At 39.4% G+C, this 14,857-nt stretch overlaps 1 protein-coding gene across 4 annotated transcripts in view; it reads right to left on the bottom strand.

Annotated features, from left to right (window-relative positions):
* Positions 1-14,857, bottom strand: part of PDZRN4 (PDZ domain containing ring finger 4) — a 649,539-nt gene that overhangs the window by 68,494 nt on the left and 566,188 nt on the right. For 3 of the 4 annotated variants that reach the window (XM_082253101.1, XM_082253100.1, XM_082253102.1), the window contains exons 2-3: positions 6,646-6,899; positions 5,668-5,770 (exon numbers count right to left, since the gene is read on the bottom strand). The exons of the other annotated variant lie outside the window; for it this stretch is intronic. In XM_082253101.1, the coding sequence (XP_082109227.1) occupies positions 5,668-5,770; positions 6,646-6,899 (357 nt within the window). The remainder of the gene's footprint in view (positions 1-5,667; positions 5,771-6,645; positions 6,900-14,857) is intronic. 4 annotated transcript variants of the gene reach the window in all.

Raw genomic sequence — 14,857 nt, 5'->3', positions numbered from 1 at the left:
TTTGTGAAAATTCTTCCAGCACCGTTTTTCTTATCTGTTTATTATAATGATATTTAAAAAATTGTTAGAGTGGTTCTAAAGACTGGACATTTTTTCCATAATGCATTCTCTGCATTAAGGTAAAAAAAACGCCCCCCTTTGTTAAATTGGCCCCTCACTTCCCCTAATACTTACCTGACTCCTACCTTGATCCAGTGCTGTGTCGAGTGCAGCAGCATGGCTCTCTCTTCCTCTAATTACAGTGATCAGTGAGAGCAACAGGGGTCATTGGCTAATGCCTCATGCTGCTGTCAATCAAATCCTGTTAGGAGAGAGCGGGGGTCTGGCAGAGCCACGCTGTGTGAGTCAAGAGATGCACACAGTCCGGTCTGCTCGCGAGTCCTCAGGTGTGCCCCTATAGGAAGCCGCTTCCTGTGGTGGTGCACTAAGAAGAGGATGAGCCCAGAGAGCGGGGAGGGGGGGGGGGCTTAGAAGAGGAGGTTCTGTATTTACTAAAACTATTGCATTTCCATGTTCTGTGTACCCGTTGGAGACCAGATATAGTGAAATGGCATTATCACACAAACCTGTTGTGGGAATCACATATTATTCATCACAGTATTCAGGTATGTATAGCACAGGGTTCAAATAAACCCAGTGATTTTAAAGTAATTTACAAAGAATCAGAATAAGTATCACAGTGTTGGTGTTAAAGCCACTTATGAGAGCATCAGCATAAGGGCATGCTTTGTGCTACTGCAGTGACCCTCTCTCACCAGCTGTGTATAGGGTTTATTGAACCCTACAATCAACAATCCCTCTATGTGCAACAGTGCATGTCAGTTTTGTTGAATGTAGTGCACAGCACATTATCAATCCTGCAACCTATTGAGTTTCTTTAGACAAGCACAGCATGATGCAGGTACAGATCAAACAAATTCTTAAAGTGGATCTTTAAGACCTTTACATTTTGGTTGTTTAATAAGGAATTAACATACTTACAAACCCAGCCAGTCCCGCATCGTCCTCTTCTAATTCCCCCTCTACTGCTGCACACCCCTCTACACACTGCAATTGTTCTCTTGTATGTCATCAGGAACAAGCTGTCTTTTCCTAGTTCTTGCAACCACCCCTCTGATAACATGAGACCCCCATTCTGTGTGGAAGTTGCTGCTTCCTTGGATATGTGATATTGGTATCCTAGGAGGCTACAGGAGGAGGCTGAAATGTGACAATCAATGTGACTATGTAAGAATCAAGGGAGAAGGTGGAAAGAAATTAAATAATAATAGAAAATAGTAAACAGGAGTCATATATTTTTAAAATTATAGAGGGTGTAGAATTTAAATGTTCTTTTAATTGGGTTTTTTTTAAAGTGAAAGGACTGTTTTAAGCGTCCATCCACACTTGTCCTTATTCTGAGCCAAACCAATGCTCTGTTACTTATAAAGAACATGCTCACAAGACAAACTTCACATTGGGAATTAAAGTGGTTCTAAAGGCAGAAAGTTTTTTATCCTAATGCATTCTATGCATTAAGATAAAAAAAAACCTTTTGTGTGCAGCAGCCCCCCTCAGCCCCTCTAATACTTACCTGATCCCCATCTCAATCCAGCGATGTTGCACGAGAGCATCGGCTGTCCGGGACTCTCTGTCATGATTGGCTGAGACGCAATGGTGGGTGCTATTAGCTCCCACTGCTGTCAATCTAAGTCAGTGAGCCAATGAGGAGAGAGAGGGGGCGAGGTTGAGCCGTGGTTAGATCTCTGAATGGACACACAGAGCAGCGGCTCGGTTTGGGTGCCTCCATAGCAAGCTATGGGAGGAGGGGCCAGGAGGGGACCCGAGAAGAGGAGGATCTGGGCTGCTCTGTGCAAAACCACTGCACAGAGCACATGTTATTTAAAAAGAAAAAAAAAAAAAAACCTTTACTATCATTTTAAGCCAACATATAAATGCAGGCTCTTTTTAAAGATCCATACATGTTAAGTAATAAGTACATTCTCAAGAAAAAGTGAAATAAAATTTGCAACCAAAATGCAAACTAAAGTATTTAGGCTTACAGTTATAATGCAGAAACATTAATGCTACACAAACAGTCTACAGCACATGTGTCAAACACAAGGCCCGCGGGCCGAATGCGGCCCTCCAGTCCATTTTATGTGGCCCTCGCACCTCTCCTGGAGCTGCAGGAGAGCTCCAGCCCTCCTCTGATTCTCCTCCAGACCCGTACTTTCTGCTTTTCAGCAATGCCTCCAGCTTCTTCCCAGCAGCAGCACAAGTTAAGGGAGGTTCACTGTGATGTATTGGAAGGTGGGGGACTCAACTTCTGATGGTGAAGAGGCTCTTGATATCTTATGTAAGGGTAAGGGATGCTGTGGACATCTAGTCTTACAGATACAACCGGCCCTTTTGAGGGCAATTATAATGCTGATGTGGCCCGTGATTAAATTGAGTTTGACACCCCTAGTCTACAGTATAAACATTGTAAAGTAAATACCTCTATGACAAAAAAATATTGTGTTAACAAAAAAAATTTGAAAAAAAAATCCCAGAAATCTAGAAATTATTGATTTTATGTTAAATAAGTGCACGTATCCCTAGTTTGTAATCTTGTCATATGATATAGTGTTCCCTAAGCATTTTTCATTAGTAGCTCCTGTATTATAGATATCCATGTGACATAGTTCAGTTACTAATTACTCAACTTGCTTTTTTGGAGATTAGCAGAAAAATGCACTGTTGCAAGATTTGAGCGCAGGTTTGGAAAAACTGCTATTATGTGTTCTTACACAGCCCAGTTACATTTGGATAAATACTATAGCACTGATATCTTATCTCCAAGTTTTTCATATACACGTCTGGTAGCTGCTACTGAGGTAAGGTCATATGCACAAATGTGTAATCTTTAGCCTTGTTGGCCTTGGCCCATCATTATGACCTGGTAGTATTATTACTTCATAGAAAGACATTTGCTCTGCACTTAGCAAATGGAAGGCTCTCCAGAAACCTTATGAAATGAGTTCTATTTCTTCCCTTATAAAGGGTTTTCTTGTCAGGATGAGTTTGGTGAGCATGTACTGAAATGTCAGAAGAAAAACAACTCAATAGGATAACTGTTATAATCAGCGACATCATAATTATAATGGGACTGATATAGGGGGGTTTGGCACTAAACTTTGATAATTAAAAAAGTAAAAATGATCAAAGTCATTGGGTCATTTTTAGGTTGCCATTGCTGACAATGTATGTCATTATGACCCTCTTGCTTCAATTGTTTGAATTACTGACCAGAACAAGTATGCAGATGATTTCATGTGTATAGTTGTACTTTACATAGAGGGGTTGATTTACTAAAATTGCAAAATCTGGTCATAGAAACCAATCAGCTTCCAGGTTTTTTTTTTTTGTCAAAGCTTAATTGAACAAACTGAAGTTGGAGCTGATTGGTTTCTATCCCCAGCTGCACCAGATTTTGCACTCTCCAGGTTTAGTAAATCAACCCCACAGTGTCAAAGCATGTGGATGATCCCTTTTGCTCTTTTAAATGTTGCCTAAAAAGAGGCCCCTTTCACACTGGCTTTCCGATCCGGTCCGCCTGTCAGTTTTTCAGGCGGACCTGTTCAGATGCTTCATGCAGCCCTATGGAGCAGCAAATGTCAGCAGAGGCATCTCTGCTGACACCTGATGCTATCCAATCCGATCCTGTCCGTGAAATCCGGACAGATAGAAACCCTATTTTACATCCGTCTGTAGGATCGGATCGGATAAGATTGAATGAAAACAGGCAGTCCGTTCTCATCTGATCTCCCATAGAGGAGAGCGGAGCTCTGACAGGTCCATCTCTGCAAAGTAAGCGGAGACGGAGCTGTCATCCGCCTGCTCAGTGGGGATCAGTGGATCAATCCCCGCTGAGCAAAACTGAGTCTGTCGGGCGCACCGCCCCTGTGAAAGCGGCCTTATATCTGTCTAACTAAAAAGAAATACCTGCTGACCATTCCAGAAAATCAGAGTTGTCCTGTTCAAACTGCCTTTCTTATCTCAAGGAGTCCAGTCAGTCTTATCATAGACTACAGAAAAGATCTGACCATGTTGTGAAGTAGATGAGGGATATTTTGTAATTTAGCAAAGGAACTGGGCATGGCTGACGCCATTTTTTTAAAAATTTCTCTCCACAGTAGCTGAGTGCATTTCTGGCAGATCAACAGGTATTTTTCTGTCCGCAGCAGGGCCTTTAAGTGATTAAATTTAGGAAAATGTATTGCAGAGATGTACATAGTTACAAAGTTACATAGTTAGTGAGGTTGAAAAAGACACCAGTCCATCCAGTTCAACCTATGATGTGTGTGTGTGTTTGCTGCTAACCGTACATTGTATACCCCTCTATGTTGTGGTCTTTAAGGTGCCTATCTTATAGTTTTTTTAAACTATCAATGCTCCCTGCTGATACCACTGCTTGTGGAAGAGAATTCCACACCCTTACTGCTCTTACAGTGAAGAACCCCATGTGTATTTTAAGGTTAAACCACCTTTCCTCTAGTTTTAGTGAGTGGCCACGTGTCTTATTGTATTTCCTTTTTCTGAATAGGTTTTTCCATATGCTAGGGTTGCCAGTACAATATTTGTACATTGATATCATATCCCCCCTCAATCGTCTCTTCTCCAGAGAGAATAGGTTCAGTGCTTGTAGTCTTTCCTCATAGCTGATGTCCTCCATTCCCCTAATTATTTTTGTTGCCCTTCTCTGGACTTTCTCCAGTTCCAGCACATCCTTCCTGAGGACAGGTGCCCAGAACTGGACAGCATACTCCAGATGTGGCCGGACCAGAGTCTTGTAGAGAGGGAGAATAATCTCTTTATTTCTGTAGTGAATCCCCTTTTTTATGCATCCCAGTATTCTGTTGGCTTTGCTTGCAGCGGCTTGTCTACCAGTACCCCCAGGTCCTTTTCCATCCTAGACTCACCCAGAGGTCCCCCCCCCCTAGTGAATAGCTTGCATTCTGGTTTCTGGCACCCAGGTGAATTACTTTACATTTTTCAACATTAAACCTCATCTGCCATATAGTTGCCCACCCCATTATTTTGTTCAGGTCCGCTTGTAAGGTTTCCACATCCTGCCTAGAAGATATTGGCATGCTTAGTTTAGTATCATCCGCAAATACTGAGATTTTACTCGATATGCCCTCCTCTAGATCATTTATGAATAAATTAAACAGGATTGGCCCCAGGACAGAACCCTGGGGGACCCCACTTTCCACACCCGCACCCTGTACTTTTCTGTTTTGCCCTGACATACACTTTAAATAAGGCATTATGTGTTGATTTGACTTTTACACTTGCTAGGTGATAGAAGATGATAATTAGTGTTCTTTTTTATTCCATAAATGTTTATTTCATCATTAGCACCCAAAAAAATAAGCTTTGGAAATTATACTATTCACACCGCTATCCATAATTACTGCAAAACAGATAAACAAAAGACGCTCAAGGTATTGAAACCCAAGACTATAAGAAGACCATTATAAAAAATGGCAGAGGCAATTTTGTTTGTTTTGACACAAAGCAGATATACACTAGACGCTCCGTGATTAGACACAGCAAATAAAACATGTAAACATAATTATTAATGAGATCTCTTAAGCCAGCAGAGAAATGTGAACCATCAGCCATAATGAAAAATGATCTCACCTCGTACTCAAAGTCTTCAGTTCTATCACCATCACCAGGCAGGCTGGAAAGATACTCATTACCTTCATAAAATTCATGCTCCATTGGATGAAGAGAATGGCAGCTATATGGGAAAAAATTGGTGCAAGAAGGCCAGATGAGACAGTGTTCTTCTTTTTAATTAAAATATGACAAACTTATCTGCGGCTTTCTCATTTCAAGAGGTTAGGATGGGTTGCTAATCTAAAGAAACACTGAACAAAAAGATATGTTTCTTTTCATTTACTGCACACTTAGAGTAGTCATTTTCATAGCTTAAATTGGATTCCAGGCAATGATCTGTGCACCAAATCAAAAGAAATACAGCAGTACATTCATAACAAAGGGCTGGCAGTGTTCCGCAGCTGCAGGATTCCAATCTGTCTTTTTGAAACTCAGCCTGTCTGCTAATGAAGCCATGTCCACATTTTATATTCGGGAAATAGTGGACACAATAACTTCAATAAATACAGAAGTACACTTTGCAATAAATTGAAAATACTTTCTTGTACAATGAGTGGAAGTAAATGGCTTGATGTGGTGCTTGCGTTCTCAATTCTTTTACAAGTTCCTGTTATCTGTCTAATCTCTACATGGTGTCCAGGAGGCAAAGATTGATTAGGAAAAGAATATCATCTTTCTTTTCATTTTCAAGATAGATTTTAGGAACACGGGATGTGTCATATACCCTTCAACATGGATCTATTGATGGGAAAAAGCTGCATGAAGTCAAATAAGATTAAGTGCAGCCGGAACCAAGATGTTGGCTGTATTGTGTGGCCTCATGTAGCTGTTAGCGCTTATTAGTCTTTAAGAAGAATACGTTCAAAGATGCTATTAAGTAAGGATCAAGGTTCTTATTATTTTATTCATTATGGGTTTTTTTTTTTACCACATTAGGTATGCACTTTAACTAGGTCTTGTCTAAAAATATTTTACGACAAAAAAAAAAAGACATACCTGTCTGAAAGAAGAAAAGGACAAACATCAGGAACTGGTGGAGTGGATGGTCTGAGTTTGGCTTGAGCCATGATATGCTCAAATGTTATATCTGTTTGGGTGCTCACATTCACAAGGTGTGTTTCCTGTGAGCTTCCATGCCCTCTGTTATGGGGTGCTCTTCTTAAAACTTGGACGACTATTGGCTCTTTAGCATTACGAAAGGCATCCACTGCTTCTTCGTGGGTTGCTTTTGAAAGATCTTTCCCATTAACCTATATAAAATACAGAAGTCATAATATTTAAAGTCAGATTTGTATTACACAGACACAATCAAATCAATTTAGGTTCATTCTAGAAAGTGTTCATTTAAAGCGGAACTAAAGTCCAAAATTACTCACCTCTCACCTCTACTCCAGCGATGTAACATATGTGTGCTACTTCGCCAGAGGTGACATTATCTCCCAGGTGCCAAGTTTGCGGCTGTCTTGATTGGATAGAGGAAGATGACTTAACTCCTAGGCATGTGCACAGGAGTTTGTTCAATCTGGCATCAACTTGTGGCAAGAAAGTACACTGAACTGTGCATGTGTAGCTCAGAGTACATTCCAAAAAGATTGTGAAGAAAGGTCACACTATGCGGATGTCACATCTTTTAAAGTATATTATGAAAAGACAATGTTCAACATCCAAATTCCTGCCTAAAAGACCCATCCCCGTAACATGTTTCCCCCATCTGGGCTTAATCGTAAAAGGCTGACGAAGCAGATCTCTCAAATATCCATGCTCTTAGACATTCAAATGAAAGGAATGAAGCCCAGATCTTCTTTCTCTGTCTTTATTTAAATGTAAATGTCAAAAGGAACAAAGAAAAAACATTTCAAACTTGAGAAAGTTTGAATAATGACAAAGAAAGAATGTCTGTGCAACATCCATTTCATTTTGGACATGTATACACTATATATAGAGTATCTCACAAAAGTGAGTACAGTCCTCACATTTTTGTAAATATTTTGTTATATAATTTCATGTGACAACACTGAAGAAATGACACTTTGCTACAATGTAAAGTAGTTAGTGTACAGCTTGTATAACAGTGTAAATTTGCTGCCCCCACAAAATAACTCAACACACAGCCATTAATGTCTAAACCATTGGCAACAAAAGTGAGTACACCCCTAAGTGAAAATCTCCAAATTGGGCCCAATTAGCCATATTCCCTTCCTGGTGTCATGTGTTACAGGGTCTCAGGTGTGAATGGGGAGCAGGTGTGTTAAATTTGGTGTTATCGCTCTCACTCTCTTATACTGGTCACTGGAAGTTCAACATGGCACCTCATGGCAAAGAACTCTCTGAGGATCTGAAAAAAAGAATTGTTGCTCTACATAAAGATGGCCTAGGCTGTAAGAAGATTTCCAAGACCCTAAAACTGAGCTGCAGCACGGTGGCCAAGACCATACAGTGGTTGAACAGGACAGGTTCCACTCAGAACAGGCCTTGCTATGGTCCACCAAAGGAGTTGAGTGCACGTGCTCAGCATCATATTCAGAGGTTGTCTTTGATAAATAGAAATAAGAGTTATGCCAGCACTGCTGCAAAGATTGAAGGGGTGGGGGGTCAGCTTGTCAGTGCTCAGATAATACCCCGCATACTGCATCAAATTGGTCTGCATGGCTGTCATCCCAGAAGGAAGCCTCTTGTAAAGATGATGCACAAGAAGGCCTGCAAACAATTTGCTGAAGACAAGCAGACAAAATACATGGATTACTGGAAGCATGTCCTGTGGTCTGATGAGCCTAAGATAAACTTGTTTGGTTCAGATGTTGTCAAGCATGTGTGGCGGCAACCAGGTGAGGAGTACAAAGACAAGTGTGTCTTGCCTACAGTCAAGCATGGTGGTGGGAGTGTCATGGTCTGGAGCTGCATGAGTGCTGCCAGAACTGGGGAGCTACAGTTCATTGAGGGAACCATGAATGTCAACATGTACTGTGACATACTGAAGCAGAGCATGATCCCCTCCTTTCAGAAACTGGTCCAGTGACCAGTATGAGAGATTGAGAGTGATAACACCAAATTTAACACACCTGCTCCCCATTCACACCTGAGACCTTGTAACACTAATGAGTCACATGACACCGGGGAGGAAAAATGGCTAAATGGGTCTGATTTGGAGGTTTTCACTTAGGGTGTACTCACTTTTGCTGCCAGCGGTTTAGACATTAATGGCTGTGTGTTGAGTTATGTTGAGGGGACAGCAAATTTACACTGTTATACAAGCTGTACACTCACTACTTTACATTGTAGCAAAGGGGCATTTCTTCAGTGTTGTCACATGAAAAGATATAATAAATCTTTACAAAATGTGAGGGGTGTACTCACTTTTGTGAGATACTCTATATATATATATATATATATAAATATATATATATATATATATATATATATATATATATATCATTTTTGTGTCTAACTATTTACCTGGTATATTCACCTAACAGCACATGGTCTCTGCTGCAGTTAGCATCGAAATCCAGGGCTACTGGCTGGCACTGGCTTAATACAGGGGTCTTCAAACTATGGCCCTCCAGTTGTTCAGAAACTACAATTCCCATTATGACTAGTAGTCTTGTCTGTGAATGTCAGAGTTTTACAATGCCTCATGGGATGTTTACTTCCACAACAGCTGGAGGGCCGTAGTTTGAGGATCCCTGGTCTAATAAGTGATAATAAGGCAGGAGACAGTGTTCCTTTAAGCCTACATAGTGTCAAATGATAATTTGTTTAATATTACTGACTTTTATGTTTGCAAACAAGAACTCTTTGTCTCCATGTTCCATCTTATCTGGGCTTCATTCACTACAAGCTGATACTTTAGCTGCAATCAGCACTTAGCAAAACCTAAAGTACATGTATTGCAGCCAGTTTTGAATTTATAGTTTTGTATTACTGTTTTTGTAATTGCCTTTTCCCTTTTGAAATGATAAATTAGATTCATGCAAATTTTCTAAGTGTTTTTTTTTTGCCTAAAATTGCTATTTTCACAAGCTGCTTTTTTCCTTAGAAAGAGTTAGCTAGTTTCTTGAGTTAAACATTTCCAGTTCCCAAATTACATTATCAAGTACCTTAAAAGTAAACATGGGTTTAATGAATGATTTTCAGTTAAGAGGAATGAATAAGTTGAATTTAAGGCGTAAGTAAAAGCAAAACTTTTTTTGTTTTGGTTTATGATAGAATGAAGAGGGATTACAACACCTGTTTTTTTGTCACCTGTGCCCCCACATTAGGGTGATTCACCCTTTCTATTTATACTGTTTATCATTATCATCGAAAGTGAAAGTAAGAGAAAATCCCAAATTTTGGATTACGGTAATAGAGGGGAAATCTTCCAATGGGGATGCTAGTTCTGATAACCTTGATGACAACTAGAGATTCACCCACTTGTAAATGAAGATAAATACATCTGTTTCTAGTTTTTGTTGAGGTATCATAAAGTTTGAAATTAAAATTCTGCAGAAGCAACAATCGCCATTAGGCTTAGGATTGATATGCTTTTCCTCATGTCAGCACTGCTTCTCTATCCATGTAAGTGAAAGGGAATGCAAAAGCAGCTTGAAGCAGGTTGATGTGACTTAGAATAAGGTCAAATGTAGGTTAGAATGAGCTCAACTGAAAATTCAATGTATCCATCAAGATAACTCTGAAATATCTCAGAATGCCTTAAACTGATGTCGAATGCAAGCTGAATATACCTAAGAAAAGAAAAGAAAAGCCCATTGACACAAGCCTAAACCTATATACACAGAACCTTAAATTCAATAAATTGATATAATATGGCATGACCCAGACTGTGCCAAGTAAAGGCTTTCTACCAAAACCCAGTGATTGATGAGGGCATAAAAGATCAAAGAAGTAACCAGGTCTATTGTAACTCTGAAGGAACTGCAGAGGTTCAAAAGTGAGATGAAACATATATACTCTGTTAAGCAGCGTTTTATAGAATTGTGATACAAAAAAAGCCAATGCTGAAAAAAAATCCTATTTTGAGTTTGATAAAACGTACAGTATGTGAAAAACACATAAAATAATGATGTGATTAAAATTAAACTTATTGGTTTTAGCACAAATCACCATGATGAAGCATGCTGATAGCATAATACTGTTTTTGTCAGGGCATGGGAGACTGGTCAGGATTGAGGGCAAGATGGATTGAACTAAATGCAGGGCAGTTCTAGAGGAAATTCTGTTTGTCTGCAAAAGAACTGAGCTATAGTTTCTCTTTTCAGCAAGGCAGTTACCCTAAACACATAAGCATATGTATATATTAGTGATTTCAAACCAGAAACCTAAATAACCTAGTCAAAGCTCAAACATAAATGCAATTGGGAATTTGTACCTAAGACTTTATTATTGTGTTTCTGATCCAAACTGACTAATTTGGTCACTTACCAAAAACAAAGGGAAAAAATACGGAATTCAGATGTGCAAAGTTGGTAGAGCTTTACCCCAAAGACCCACAGCTATTACTGCAGCCAAAATACCAATTACTTATTGTAGGTGAATACCTACGCAACCAACAATGGTCCGTTTTTCAAAAAAATAACTTTAGTCTCATAATAAAACTATGTTACACCTTAAAATTGTTAAGTAAGTTGTGTAAATCAAATAGTAAAATGCAAAATCAAATCTATATTAAAGTGGTATTAAGCCAAATATGCAAACATTTATTATATTTCTGCTTATCAATTCTTAGCTGTGCTGGCTATATAATTTTTATTTTTTTTGTCTTTTTTCCTTTATTTCCACCTACTGATCTGGCCAGTAAGTCTGGTGTTTTTAAACACAACAAGCTCTCCTTGCAAATATATCAGTGTAAGTGTTGAGACAAACCATTTACCACTGACAAGGGTGCTTACAATAATTAACTTTTATTTATTTATGCAAAATTTTTATCTGAAAAGAAAAAAAAGCTGTTACTGTAACTGCTTGTGTAACTGCAGTGTGAGCTTCAATTTGTTAATGTATATAAATCTGGTAGTCCATCTAACACTCCCCTCCTCCCAGACTGACAATTCTTCTGTCCAAAAGTGCCCCAGTGCTCCTTCATCTAGAAGGTGTGTTACTGACCAGATCACCAGGTGAAAACAGAGGGGGTATGTTACCTTTTTGGCTTTGGATTAATTACCATTTTAATTTCAGGTTATAACAAAGTACAAGGGCAACAAATGCTTATGCACATCTGTAACAGATCAACTGGCACCCGACTGGGTACCTCTGTTGACGGATGCTCCTAGTGCTTCCCGAGGGCTCCAAGCACTCCACCAGACACCATAACCACCGCAGACCCCACGAACCGCAGCAGGTTGGGGTCTCGCTGTCTCCTACCCACCCTGAACCTACGACAAGGCTCCAGGTTCCAGTGGGTGAACCTCTCTTTCCCCAGAGAGTGGAACAGGAACAAGCTCTTACAAGAGCTTAGTGATTATTCAAGGGAGTATGAAGAGCATATCAATCCCTTGTAGCAGATTCCCCCAATAAGAGACAGGACTCTAGATTGAGGCTGAAGTAGAACTGTTTATTGAACCCACTCAAACTCATTATATACACTATCAGGTCAGGTGAGTCTGATTACAATAGCATATGCAGATGGAATTGTATACAGAAACAGAATTAACCTGAACTAATTATCTAGCCATCTGGACAGAACAATGTGGGCTCATTAACATTTAACAATGGGACAGGCAGACTAAACACAATCCACATCCCACCTCAAAACAGACAATGGGACAAGACTGCCAATGACTGTCCATCTCCTACATTGAATCACATGGAATACACATCCGCGTATTGTTATGATTATTTAGGAGTCAGACTTCATGGCAACAGTCTATAGGTCTCACGGTGTAAAGTGGGATTAAATCTTCATATTTCCTGAGAGATATTGTAGATAAATATTACTCTCCCATTTTAAGTTATCCAAACCATTTTCTCAGTGTCCATTAGGTATCTGTCTTTCACTCCCAGTGACGGTGAGCCCTGTCACAACATTATTGTATATTTTTTCACAGTATTTCATTGCATGAAACTAACAAATAAGACATAAGATCTTCTCCTTTTTTTTATAATACTTCTTTGTTAAGATACCCAAACCACCTAAAACGTTCTGCTATTCATACAGTTTTATACTATACATGAACAAGTTCAATACCTTTCTCATGAATATGCCTTTTTTTATTGGTAACACATTTAACTTTTTGACCTTTAAACAGATCAGCCTTGTACATTCTGTATCTGATACAAGCAGTTATGACACTGGTAGAAGTTCGCCAACATACTGCCAGTTAGCAGTAAAGGTCAAGAGTGCATAAATCACACTTTATACTATTAAAATAGACTTAATTGCATGTAACCTAAAGCCATCTGTCTGTGATAGTTAAAGTGTAAAGTGTAAGACTGTCACTGCTGCATATTATGATTATAGATGAGCGAATTCAGTGAGTCTTCAGTTTAACTTAATAGATATCTATGAAGATTTAGTTTAATGTGCAAGAAATGTTGCAATTCAAGAATTCTTACCATCCTGATTCATGAATAACATACTGTAGACTTTCAAGGTAATTTTGCCAAGTGTAACTTTATGCAATTCAAGAATTCCCAGATATTTTCCAAAAAATATATTCAAAATATTTTGATTAAACGTATATTACATAAATGTGATTTTTTTTTTTGGTAATAAAAGTTTGATTTTAGGAAATCTTTTTCCCTTTCAAAGCCAGGCACACAAGATAAAATATGTTTGCGTAAATTGTTAGCATAGCATTGGGGTAAGATCAAGTTGGGTTTGCATGGACACAACTTAGCTTGACAGTGACATTTTCACAGGTGTAAAATAGTTACATTTTTCAGTGGCCCTTGATGCTAATGTGGTAAATGCAAATGTCGTCCAGATGTCCAACGCATCCAATGTAATTGTTGGCATCTGGAGATTAACATGGAAATTAATTTTTAATTTTGTATTTGTATTGGTTGATACAGTATGTCAATCAGTTCTGCCCTAACAGGGAGTGATTTCAGTGCTTGCACCGACAGGTCACTAACAGGTACATTACTTTGTCTATATCTGCACTGAGTAAAGAGTGTCTATACTGGACATTTCTTTCTCAGTGCACTTACTCCCTCCCTCTCCGGGAAGTGCCCATCACGCTGGCAACGCATGGCCAATAACTTTTTGGTGGGTGGAGCCTGATAGGAAACAAAGTATATTCAGTCTAAAAGTGGCTTTTGAATCTGCACACTGCCGTGCCCTGTCAATCAAAAGCAAGGAGGACCTGATGGGGAATTAGTCTCTTATTTCAACATCAGGCTCTGCCCACCCAGTAACATGTAATTTCCAAAATATAGACATGACCCATATTCAGGTAAAGAGATTACCTGCATCTCTGCTTACGTTTAGCTTTCAGCCAGAGAATCTACCAGCCGACAAATACATGGGGTTGGGGATACAGTCCTGTGCGGCAAACTGTCACATAAATGACAGTTTCCCAGCATAGGCACTGGCTACTTTGAGTACTGGTGTACTTCTGTATGCCAGGTCACAGTTGGTCTCAAATTACCACCAGTTTCCTAATCTGAGAACTGGTAGTAATTCTGTAAGACCGTTGATGCCAGAGCAACTAGAGGTAGTAGGAACTCCCTGAATTTGCCGCATGTGTCAGTAATGTACAGGCTCTGGCACAAATGCTTGCCTGAATTAAGCACAGGTAGATCTTAAGAGGCCTCTATCAGAAAAGTGCTGTTAGGGTTGTTTTGAATTCCCCTGCATGTAATCTTAGTAATCTTAATCTGAGAGCTCTGTAGCAGGATCAGAAGCCCAAGAACTCTTCAAATCAGCTCCTGGGTCTAGGGCTGAAAATTTTACTGAGTGCCAGTAGTTCCAGTATTAACTGCTGCATACACCTAAGGGAGCCACTGAGTATAGCCACTATTTTAAAACAGTGCTGGGACAAATAGCCCCTATCCTAAAGTCATGTTTACAGTAAACCCCCCTCCATTGCAGGGGTTACGTTCCCAGCTGCGAAAAGTGAAAATCCGCGAAATAGAAAAACCCTATTAAAATGCATTGTAGGCATGTTTTTTTTACTGTCACTGTACGTGTAAAAGCATTTTAAGGTCTTTAAACACACTTTTAAAACAATAGAAACTCATTTAAACACATAAAAGATACTGAGAGACATAG

The sequence above is a fragment of the Pelophylax lessonae genome, assembly GCF_965119305.1.
Source record: "Pelophylax lessonae genome assembly, chromosome: 4".
NCBI lineage: Eukaryota > Metazoa > Chordata > Amphibia > Anura > Ranidae > Pelophylax > Pelophylax lessonae.
The sequence above is the reverse complement of the archived record's forward strand: the minus strand, read 5'-3'. Positions and strand labels throughout refer to the sequence as shown.